The 12,531-nt window shown below is 41.4% G+C and overlaps 1 protein-coding gene across 11 annotated transcripts in view; it reads right to left on the bottom strand.

Moving 5' to 3' along the window:
* The window catches only part of ARVCF (ARVCF delta catenin family member), a 1,509,311-nt gene that overhangs the window by 20,828 nt on the left and 1,475,952 nt on the right, over positions 1–12,531 (bottom strand). For all 11 annotated transcript variants that reach the window (XM_063964728.1, XM_063964731.1, XM_063964729.1 and 8 more), the window contains 4 exons: positions 5,925–6,052; positions 3,615–3,765; positions 2,522–2,714; positions 634–745 (listed from right to left, as the gene is read on the bottom strand). In XM_063964728.1, the coding sequence (XP_063820798.1) occupies positions 634–745; positions 2,522–2,714; positions 3,615–3,765; positions 5,925–6,052 (584 nt within the window). The remainder of the gene's footprint in view (positions 1–633; positions 746–2,521; positions 2,715–3,614; positions 3,766–5,924; positions 6,053–12,531) is intronic.

Here is a 12,531-nt window from a genome sequence, read left to right as displayed (position 1 = left end):
GTAACAACGTGGTTGATAATGTTCATAATAAGTGTGAAAGTCAGACTACCTTATTTGTACACATTATAATGAAGTAACATAAACACAACAAAAATATTTGCTTGACAGTGTTAATACACAAGCTGCATTTACCATACAGAACAACATGAAACAGAAACACAAAATACAAATACAACTTAAATTAACTGAAAATTAAATCCAAACATCTATTATTTTCCCTTGTAAATATCCAATTGGAATCTTCTTTCTTGTCGCAGTCCAAATGGAAATATCAATTAAGTAATGTGATTAGACATCTGCAAAATACTTAATAGAGCAGCTACACTGATGAATGGAGTACTGGAGACCAGCTGAAGAGGTCACGCTCATCACCAGTGGCTAGGTCATCCTCATCACAAGTAGCTGTCCCAGCCTCCAGCACCTGACGGGTCTACAGGTGTCAGCATATTTTATGCATATAAAACAAACATGAAAGTCCAACTCTATAATAGCCGCTATGAGTTTATCAACCGCTACTGAAAAATGCTATAAATAGTGGATATATGCGTTTTCCAGAATGTGTGATCACACGAACATCATATGTTTGTGCTCACTTTGCACCTTACTAACAGACAGGCATGATGGGACCAGTACCTGGAAGTTTGCCTTGTTCCATCCTTCTTTCTGAAGGGCATTCCGGAGCTCCTTGTAGCTCCAAATCATCTGCAGGACATGGGAAGCAGCTTTCACCTCTCTTGGGGACTGGCTGGAAAAGGTGACAAGAGATATCCAGCAGTATTAGCCTCCGTTTGACACTATGGGCCAGATTCAGAGGTGGGTGGTGCTGCGTCCACTCTAGTGCCCGTTGCCGCAGTCGTGATAACATGCAAATGCTAGTTTCATCCTCTTGTGTAACAGCGTGCGCCTGAACGTACTAGCCATGAGATGCCCAGGCCCAAATGTATTAAGCCTTATTAAGAGATAAAGTGGAGACAGATAAAGAGTGATAAAGTACCAGCTAACCAGCTCCTAACTGTCATTTTTCAAACACGGCCCGTTACATGGCAACTAGGAAGCGGATTGGCTGGTCATTTATCGCTCTTTATCTGTCTCCACTTTACCAACATTTTAAGGCTTAATACAGTTGGGCCTTTTCTACACCCCTGCATGCAGTAGCACCACCAGCGGTTCTAGACAGTTCACCATTGATACTTGTACATCTGCCTATGGCAGAAACAGTGTCTCTGTATGATTATGTCCTCTCTGGAAGCTGCCATGCACCTGGGAATGCATCCCGCTTGCAGTGACACCTCATTACATGTGGCTTATTGTCTGCGCTCCCTTAAGGCAACCTCCCAGACATTGCCCAGGGTGACGCAGGCACCATAAAGAATGCCAGAGTATTTTGTGCATTCGCAGAGGACTATATTGCTCTCAGCTGCGCAAACATCAGCACTGTGTGTGGTCTGCGTCTACCTCTGAACCAGGACCAGTATATGTGTAAATACAATATTTCAGGAAATCTACAACTTCTACAGAAGAAAAAACAGCAAAGAAATATTTAGTAAAAACATTATGTGTGATAATGTTCTTTCTTCATAACGATAATGATGCTCTCAAATATTTTAACTATTTGTGTAGTTTGGGAAGAAACCCCAATATAGTTACATTAGTTCTCCACTTAAAATGATTACTTAGCCAATCCCTGTACCATATGTTTATAGGACATCATAGCTATGGTAACTCTATTATCAGTATCCTGCACTGACTGCTCCTGTTCCCCCCGCACTCTATTTCTGGGTCTTGCCTGTAGGATAGAGTTCCAACCTTTACCAGAGCTCCAGGTACCCCCAGCCACCACCTGCATGCCTGGTTGATAACATATTATAGCACAGTACATTATAGTCACTAGGAGTGAGAGTATGTGTGATCCCAAGCCTGTACATACCACAGTTCACCGAATATTGGAGCAGTGAAGCTAACCATAGTGGTAACATGAGAAGGATCTACTCAAGATTCTGATAGGTAGAACAACTTTAATTGGTGTCTGTTACCAAAACTGGTGGGACCATATGTACAATGATCTATGTAACAAGTGTGGTTTGAAGTGGATCAGAGTGGCCTAATGTACTGTGACGTCCAATCGCTAATGTTAACAGGAATACAACCCATACCCTCTTTAAGGAGACCCTCCCATAAGTATAATCATTGCCAGACATTACTTGGCAGCCATGTGACCAAAGAGCTTTGAGTACTGTACAAAGTACTGGGTGTGAGATTCAATGTAATGAAGGACAGAAAGTACAGAAATAGCCATGGTCATTTAATCGGGTGCTGCACTCATTCCACAGCTCCGGCCTTAGCAGACGGAATCTCCGGACATTCCTGCACTTAAAGCCCTCACACACCAGAGTCCATATGACTAGGGTGATTCCCCCCACCAAAACCCTGAGCCGCTCAAACGTGACCTATATGATGTATTGCTTGTGCATATAACTAGTGTTTGCTTTTACAATGTCCCGTTACTGGACAGTTTGGTCACCTGGATTTGTTGATAGTGATGAGTTTTTCGATTCCCTGTGTCTGGATGAGGGACCGTGCATTTTCAGAGCTGTCTGTGACTATTTCGTGGATGGTGTTCAGTACTGCAACCACAGTGTCTTCTTCCAAGTTCTTAGCAGGACGTTGCTGTCCTCCCGGTAGGTTTCGGACAAGCTGTCCCATGGCGTAATTGCCTGAAGAACAAATAAAGGTGAACTATCATTCCATAACTGCACACAACTTGCAGACATCTCATGCATTATAATTATTCCATTATTACTACTGTATTCCCTATATGAAATATTCACTGACATAAAATACAGACTATCCCATTGCTTAGCTCTATTTTGTTGCTTGGAAACTAGAGGACTTTACTTTTTGAATTTTCTGTGCATTTCATTCCGCTCACTTGAAACATTTACACATCAAACCATAACCACAATCTCAGCTTCCTCTTGCTGCATAATGATGCCAGTACAGAACATCCGTATAAAACATATTCAGGGTTCCTGCGAGGATCTGCTGTACAATAAATACCTAACTGCAATCGGAAGAGAAGTAATTTTAACTCTGACTTAATGATCAATTTGTTGTCCACAGGTGCAGTGATGTGGTTGATCAGCAGCTCTGCGGAACCACCAGGGAACATTGTGGCCACACACGTGAGGATGGCAAATCAGTGTATGAACAGCCAGATCACAACACAGAACATGTAGCCCCATGAAGGTCCCACATATTAAGGGGGACATGTACTAAGCAGTGATAAAAGTGGAGAAGTGAGCCAGTACAGAAGTTGCCCATGGCAACCAATCAGCTGCTCTGTATACTTTTATAGTATGCAAATAATAAATGTTAAGTCAATGCTGATTGGTTGCCATGGGCAACTTCTCCACTGGCTCATTTCTCCACTTTTATCACTGCTTAGTTCATCTCCCCCACAGTATGTTGTGGTGGAAAAATCACTGACCCAAGTGTGTCACCATATTTTTTTTTATTATTCATCCGTGATGTTCCTATACATGAAACAACCGGCGCAAACTGATCGCTGGAAATACAAGTGTCACAGACAGATTGTCGCACAGAAGGACACATACCAATCAAGTCTTTGTTTCTTCTGTCCATAGACAGGTTCCTCAAAGCTATGGCCACAGCTCTAACCACTTTGTCCGAGTCGGACTGAAGCAGCTCCACAAGCACTGGCAGGCCTCTCTCTTTGCGGACTGTAGCGCGGATGTAGGTTGACCACTGAAAGGCAGGATAGGTATTTATCAGATTAGGATTACATTTTATTTACAAAGGTGAACACTTGGTTTGACAGAGTATAGTTTATGTCTAACTGCTATAAATAATATATACTTTTCACTCATTATTTGGCCCAGTGTATGCATTTCCCACTTGTTAATAAAGGTGTGCTCTGAAGAAAGTTAGAAGTGTACAGGAGAGTGGATGCTAGAACAGTACATGTGGACTGCTGTGTAACTGCTAAGCCTTAGTATGTCTGCAGCCTCCTGGTGGCCAATTTTACCCTGAGGTCAAATAGTACAAACAGATGCTATCATGGTCCCGGGGGGAAAAAATGGGACCACTCGCAAATAATCGTAGGGATAAGATTCCCCCAGACAATCCCAAACACAAACCGAAGAGATGGAAGACACATCCCATGGGACCTTTCGGTCAACCCTGAGCTTGACCAAGAAAATCAGAGTTACGGTTTGACAGGTATACTGCCCGAGTAAAACTCCCCCCACCTGCCACTGTCCCTGGAGACAGAGAAGTGGTTTCTTCTTACACTGGCGAATGACTTCAGGTCAGTTAGTTAGAATCATAATTACAAAACATTAGAGAAATAATTGCGGATGACATTGCTTTCTCAAATGAACTCCTTACTACACTTGTGGTTTGCTTAGAGAGATCTCAGCGCTATACAAATTATATATTCTATATACCTTTCCTACTTACTCGCTGTGCCTTCTTCATTTACCTCTCCAAATTTGTTTGTGGGCCAGGGGAAACCACCTAAGAAAGTTGGTCCCAATTATTTGTACTAAAAAGTCAAGCTGGGATAGCTGTTCTGAATTTTTAACAAGTGTCTCCAACAAGTCACTCAATATCACTGTTACTTGGTGCATTTAACCTCTGTGTCAAACCTTCTCCCTTAATTAGATGCACATACAAGAAACAAGGAATGTTCAGCATCAGAAGCGGATCTGTCTGTATAATAGATCTGCAGTTTTGTGTACATAACCACCATAATGCTCTAAGTATGAATTGCTACAGGAACATTATTCTCCATTAGCACATTGCACATTTGCGAAATTAGTTCGGCAGCAGAACAGCAGAGTATTTAGTGCTGACAAATAATTAAAAAATAAACAGGTATTCAAAAGTGTACACTTAAAATTGTAATACACCCTCCCCCCCCCGTTAGATAATCTAAACGTTAGTGTGGAGGTATATTTGAAGAACTGAAAACAAACCAAGTACAATTTGAGGAGTAAGAGTGCCATCTGTCCACTGGATGGCGCTTTTCTGTTTCTATGGACATTTTGTGGCAGAGCAACAATACGTCTGATACGATTTAGTGTCAAATGTACAAATTCAGGAAAAAAAAAAAGATTCTCTGTGCAGAACACATTTTGGTCACAGGTATCACTGACACCTCAACTACAGAATGACGGCAGCCATTTTGTGGGCTCAACCAAACTTTATGAAAGGTCTAGCATTTTGCTAGGAGGCTCTGAAATATTTGGCCATGACTTTTTCCTGGTCATTGAAGAGACTGCGGTCTCATGAATATTGTATCAGCCCACTAAATAACTAACTTTCTTTATGTATACTTAGCAGATCTACTTTTACTATAAACCCCTTTTCGCCAATGGGCAGTCGGCAATAACTGCAAACAAGACATTACAGCATTTCCATGAGCATATTAATATGAATAAAGCAGATTTGTTATAAATATGATGGTTTCTGGTGTAATTTAATGCAGCAGCCTACGACCAAATGTTATAAATTCAAAGATGAAAGTATGACTCCCTGTAGTTGCAGTATAAATCTTGTGCGTTACGGGATGTGTGTATATTTTGCAGCATGCAGTAAGTTGGGGAGCGTTTGGAGTCTAATCACAACTGCCAATATACTAAAGAATACATGTAAGAATGTCCATTGTTAAAAAGTAATCACTTTTCAAAATAAAACAAGATTTACGATCATGGTTACATTTATAGCTAGGAAGAAGGTTGTTTGGAGAGTTAAACAATAGAGAAGAATCGACATTGTGACAAAAAAATCAGCCAGGCATAGAGTGTGCAAACTGCTGACTAGGGCAGAGCATGGAAGGTCACCATTAGACTGGTTGGGCCTGAATAAAGCCTCTATCATGATGCCAGTCAGCAACCACTCACCGTCCAATTGCCAGCACTCAGATTCTGCAGTGCTCCTGCAGCTGCCTCCAATGTGTTGTAGTTCTGACTCTCAGTCAGGATGGATAGATACAGCCGCACAACTTCAGGCTGGTACAACAGTTCAAAACCTACAAAAAAACAAAAAATCTTTTGTTATTTAAACAAGTACGTTTCACAATATGTAAACATTGATCAATACAAAATACTGAACAAGAATATATTCATCTAATTACTGCTAATGACCACAATAAACAATAACCCTCCTTTTGTGTGCATCCGCATTTAGCACAGAATCTGAAGTATAGGGAGTGTACATGATTATGCTTTGCTAAAGATCTCCATAATGCTATTCAGAAACACTTATTATTCCAGCCATGCCCTGTGCCTTTTTAGAAGAACAAATTAAATGGAAGGGATATATGCTTTTATTATTGTTCCTCGTCTATTGTAATAAAATCTACCAGATGTAAACAATTAATAGACCTAAACAACTCAAGAGGTGCAAAGTGCCAAAAACACAGCAACTGGACATCATTAAATCCTATCACCAAAATTTTAGAGCTGGTTCAAATTCCAGGTATTTTTAAAGTGTAAAAATAGCTGTATGATCTTCCCCAACGTAGGAAACACCCCTAAAATACACTGAATCCAATTGTAATGATCCTGCTATGCTAAATGGAATTTTGTTTTGCTTTGCTCCAAAACACACGGGCATTCTGCAAACTTAGCAAAGAACATTCTGCACACCTCCTACCACTAGCTGGCGCAAACATCCGTTCCTTTGCAAACGCTACCATCTTGTTCAGCAAACCCATGCACTATGACAAGATGCATGTGTTCTGCATTGTTAATTAAGGCTGTAACGTTAAAAAATAAAATACACCAATTTAATTTTGATTTGAAAACCATGATCTTTCTAAGTAGGGAAATGTTTCAGAATATAATTTTACTTAAAATAGTTCTTGAAACTTTCCCCCATTTCTTTTTCAAGCCATTGTATTGAGGAAATCTTGGTCTTCTGGGTCTAGAAATGCACAAGCGTGACACTCAGCTCTGCAGCCACATGAGGGCAGTATACACACTCTTATCAAATCAGCTCAAGGTCACTCAAGGAAAACTCATGCGCCAAGCCATTTCTAACAGTTTCCCAATGTTCCCATTATCATCACCTAAAACAACGTGAAATATATCAGGGCTTTATTGCCATTACTTAATGTATGAAAACTCTCCTCTCCTCAGTACAACCTTTACCTAAAAGTAACAAAGCAAAACACACATGCACATAACTCATTTGAGTAAAAGGACAAAAGGTTTGTGTTATCAAAAGCAAAACTTATGGGAGCAGTGCAGTGGTTACCAAACATGCTCTTGAAGGCACCGTAACAGTCCACGTTTTAAGGATATCCATGGCTCAACACAGATGTGTAAATCAAATTGACTGAGGTACTAATTAAGTCACCTGTGGCCAAGCATGGATATATTTAAAACTTGGACCATAAGGGTGCCTTGAGGACCTCTTGCGTAGTGGATGCAAGCCTAAGATATATAGCAAATAAATAAATCTTTATTATTTATGTTGTGCTGCCTATCTCATTTATATCCACCTTTAGATTGTAAGCTCTCACGAGCAGGGCCCTCTCTCTCTCTCATGTGCTTTCTCTTCCTTCACTTATTTCGTCATCTCCTCCTTATTTCGTCATCTGACTACAACACACCCTTAGGTTCTGCCACCCTGCAGCAAATTTGGGTATTAGACTGCTGATTTGGGAGGCCAATCCCGGGATCGGTGGGATCCCGGGATTTAGGGCCAAAAACTTCGGGGTTCAATCCCCCAGGATTGGAAGGTCCAATCCCGGGGATTGAGGGATCAGCGTTGAGTGTCCACAGGATGCTCAGATGCTGCCTGGCGTCCTCCTTCCGGCTTTCTCGGCGCAGTGTGAGGTCACGCTGCGCAGTCAGTCGCCGCTAGGGGAGAGAGAATGTGAAGTTTGCCACCTGCCCACGGTATACGGTTAGTTATGTGTGCAGGGCGGGGCGAGGGGGCGGCCACATAACTGAATGCCAATCCCATTTAATTATGGCCCGGGATTGGCTTCCCTACTGCTGATGCTTATAAACCTTATTCATTTCCTCCAATGTTCTGTTCTGTTGTAAGTCATTTTTTTTCTTATTTTTTCATACTGATTCTGTACTTTGTTGCGGACACCTTGTAGCGCCGTATAAATAAAGGATAATAATAACAAATATAATATATATAGCAATATATTCAACTTTCTATTTGGATCACAAAAGCTAAAATTAAGATAATACTATTTGATTAAGGGAATCTTTTCCTGAACTATTCCATACCATAACATTATAAACTGTGGGCAGCGATAACTTTAACACCTTTGGTATATCTATGAATTATCTTTACTTGCATATATTTTTCAGAAGGAGTCACAGAAATACCAGCAACCACAGATAAACTAGAAATAAGGTGAATTTATTTTTACATTGTTTTTAAATAGGCTTAATTTAAAAACATACTTAAATATTATATATTTATAATAATCTGCCTCCTAAAAGATAAAAAGACAATGATCCCTTTTTTATTCTCCATTCTTTCCTTGCAGATTTTCCTTAGTCAGACAGGCAAAGTATAACTAATGTAGAAGTGTAACAATAGGGTAGGTAAGGCAGATAATAACAAAAACATTCTCTTCACGTACACATCCTGGGAGGCGAAAGTATTTTTATGACATGTCTTTTCCCACTGACATTAAGGTCAGCTGACGACTATTGTTTATGTATTTAGACAAAGACCCAGAGTTCCAGGACCTACAGTTTCGGGCATTGAGCCACCAATACAATATTGTTTTCAACATGACCTCAAAACTTCAAGATGGAACAGGAGGGTCACTAGAACACACCAGCTGTTGAAGAAGTCAGATACTAATACTGTAATGTTCATTGCAAGTGTTAGCATTTATGTTCTCTGCATGTTACTATTAGGTTGACTTCCACACCTCACAGAAGTCAAGGGCAGATTCAGACACCAAGGGGTAAATTTACTAAGGTGGGAGATTTTTTAGAACTGGTGATGTTGCCCATGGCAACAAATCAGATTCTACTTACCATTTATTTAGCTGCTTCTAGCAGATAATAGATATAATCTGACTGGTTGCTATGGGCAACATCACCAGTTCTAAAAATCTCCCACCTTAGTAAATTTACCCCCAAGACTGGGCAGATCTGTATGGTGTGTCACTATATAGCAGGGACGTGCGGTGAGGTAAATGGCTCAGGAGGCACTGGCTAGTAGTAGAGTCAGATTTACACACAATATATGAGCCAAAGGGTACCTGTGGGTATTATACACAGGCACAGCAATATATACTGCTGGAAATTTGCTGAGATGTGCAGAAAAGGTAGGTACCGGAGGCACTGCCTCAACTCTCACAGACTTTTTTGAATAATGCAAAGAAGATAATTCTAATACTGTATATTCTTTGTATTTTTCATATACTTTATACAGACTCCGTCTGTGCCCCTCCTCTCTAGCTGGCTGAGATGTAGACTCTGGGCACTGGGGTCACTAGGGGACCCATGCGCAGTAGCGCTGTCCCAGAGTTTAGTGTGCATGCACAGGTTTTTAGGAAAATGGTGCGGTGGACAATATCCCAGTGTTTTTCAGACTGCGCATACACAAAATGGTGGGAAAATGGCCACTACACCATTTCCCTGGTGATTTCTGTAGCACTGCCGCCGCCTATGTAGGACTCCAGAGGGCATGTATTGAAAATAATAGTGTAGAATGTGTGGTGTGGGTCCCCAGGACCCAGGGGACCTGTGTGTGCCGCACACACTGCACCCATTATAAATACGCCAATGAAAAGGTTTTCTTCATCGGCAAAGATCAAACTCTTTAAAATGAACTTAAATAATGCATGAGTACCCTTTAGGAATTTTGAAGCCAAATACAAATGCATGAGTTGTATAATGGAATCAGGCCCATTAGGTTCTGCTTGGAAGGAAGAAGGGATGTGAAGATTTGGGACAGTCCCACCACAACTGAGACAGTTCTTCACTGAATGTGTTCATCATGAGGACCCTCAGGCTCCTCTGTAGCCAGGTGCCATTGTAGAAGGGTTGTACTTTGAGCTACAGCTTTGCAAAGTTGCTATGCAGAAATACACTGTGTGGACAGGCAGATTAGTGCACAGTGACAGGACCAGTGATATCCAGATGACTCAGCTTTTCACTTGATCCCATGAGGACATGTCTGTAATGTAGTGGTCAGGTAATACAGATGGGTCCACGGTTATCTTGACTAGTTTTGTACGCCTAGGCACAACATGTGTACTTTTTTTTTTTTAACAGATCAGCAGTGGAGTACCATCATAGAACTTAGTATATTTTACTAGAGATGAGCGGGTTCGGTTTCTTTGAATCCGAACCCGCACGAACTTCACTTTTTTTTTCACGGGTCCGAGCGACTCGGATCTTCCCGCCTTGCTCGGTTAACCCGAGCGCGCCCGAACGTCATCATGACGCTGTCGGATTCTCGCGAGACTCGGATTCTATATAAGGAGCCGCGCGTCGCCGCCATTTTCACACGTGCATTGAGATTGATAGGGAGAGGACGTGGCTGGCGTCCTCTCCATTAGAATAGATTAGAAGAGAGAGAGAGAGAGAGAGATTGTGCAGACAGAGTTTACCACAGTGACCAGTGCAGTTGTTGTTAAGTTAACTTTTATTTAATATATCCGTTCTCTGCTATATCCGTTCTCTGCCTGAAAAAAACGATACACAGCAGTCACACAGTGTGACTCAGTCTGTGTGCACTCAGCTCAGCCCAGTGTGCTGCACATCAATGTATAAAAGCTTATAATAATTGTGGGGGAGACTGGGGAGCACTGCAGGTTGTTATAGCAGGAGCCAGGAGTACATAATATTATATTAATTTAAAATTAAACAGTGCACACTTTTGCTGCAGGAGTGCCACTGCCAGTGTGACTAGTGGTGACCAGTGCCTGACCACCAGTATAGTAGTATATTGTTGTATACTATCTCTTTATCAACCAGTCTATATTAGCAGCAGACACAGTACAGTGCGGTAGTTCACGGCTGTGGCTACCTCTGTGTCGGCAGTCGGCACTCGGCAGGCAGTCCGTCCATCCATAATTGTATAATTATATACCACCTAACCGTGGTATTTTTTTTTCTTTCTTTATACCGTCGTCATAGTCATACTAGTTGTTACGAGTATACTACTATCTCTTTATCAACCAGTGTACAGTGCGGTAGTTCACGGCTGTGGCTACCTCTGTGTCGGCAGTCGGCAGGCAGTCCGTCCATCCATAATTGTATTATTATAATATATACCACCTAACCGTGGTTTTTTTTTCATTCTTTATACCGTCATAGTGTCATACTAGTTGTTACGAGTATACTACTATCTCTTTATCAACCAGTGTACAGTGCGGTAGTTCACGGCTGTGGCTACCTCTGTGTCGGCAGTCGGCAGGCAGTCCGTCCATCCATAATTGTATTATAATATATACCACCTAACCGTGGTTTTTTTTTCATTCTTTATACCGTCATAGTGTCATACTAGTTGTTACGAGTATACTACTATCTCTTTATCAACCAGTGTACAGTGCGGTAGTTCACGGCTGTGGCTACCTCTGTGTCGGCACTCGGCAGGCAGTCCGTCCATCCATAATTGTATTATAATATATACCACCTAACCGTGGTTTTTTTTTCATTCTTTATACCGTCATAGTCAGTCATACTAGTTGTTACGAGTATACTACTATCTCTTTATCAACCAGTGTACAGTGCGGTAGTTCACGGCTGTGGCTACCTCTGTGTCGGCAGTCGGCAGGCAGTCCGTCCATCCATAATTGTATTATAATATATACCACCTAACCGTGGTTTTTTTTTTCATTCTTTATACCGTCATAGTGTCATACTAGTTGTTACGAGTATACTACTATCTCTTTATCAACCAGTGTACAGTGCGGTAGTTCACGGCTGTGGCTACCTCTGTGTCGGCAGTCGGCAGGCAGTCCGTCCATCCATAATTGTATTATAATATATACCACCTAACCGTGGTTTTTTTTTCATTCTTTATACCGTCATAGTCAGTCATACTAGTTGTTACGAGTATACTACTATCTCTTTATCAACCAGTGTACAGTGCGGTAGTTCACGGCTGTGGCTACCTCTGTGTCGGAACTCGGCAGGCAGTCCGTCCATCCATAATTGTATTACAATATATACCACCTAACCGTGGTTTTTTTTTCATTCTTTATACCGTCATAGTCAGTCATACTAGTTGTTACGAGTATACTACTATCTCTTTATCAACCAGTGTACAGTGCGGTAGTTCACGGCTGTGGCTACCTCTGTGTCGGCACTCGGCAGGCAGTCCGTCCATCCATAATTGTATTACAATATATACCACCTAACCGTGGTTTTTTTATACCACCTAACCGTGGCAGTCCGTCCATAATTGTATACTAGTATCCAATCCATCCATCTCCATTGTTTACCTGAGGTGCCTTTTAGTTCTGCCTATAAAATATGGAGAACAAAAAAGTTGAGGTTCCAAAATTAGGGA

This window comes from Pseudophryne corroboree, chromosome 1 (assembly GCF_028390025.1).
Source record: "Pseudophryne corroboree isolate aPseCor3 chromosome 1, aPseCor3.hap2, whole genome shotgun sequence".
Taxonomy (NCBI): domain Eukaryota; kingdom Metazoa; phylum Chordata; class Amphibia; order Anura; family Myobatrachidae; genus Pseudophryne; species Pseudophryne corroboree.
The sequence above is the reverse complement of the archived record's forward strand: the minus strand, read 5'-3'. Positions and strand labels throughout refer to the sequence as shown.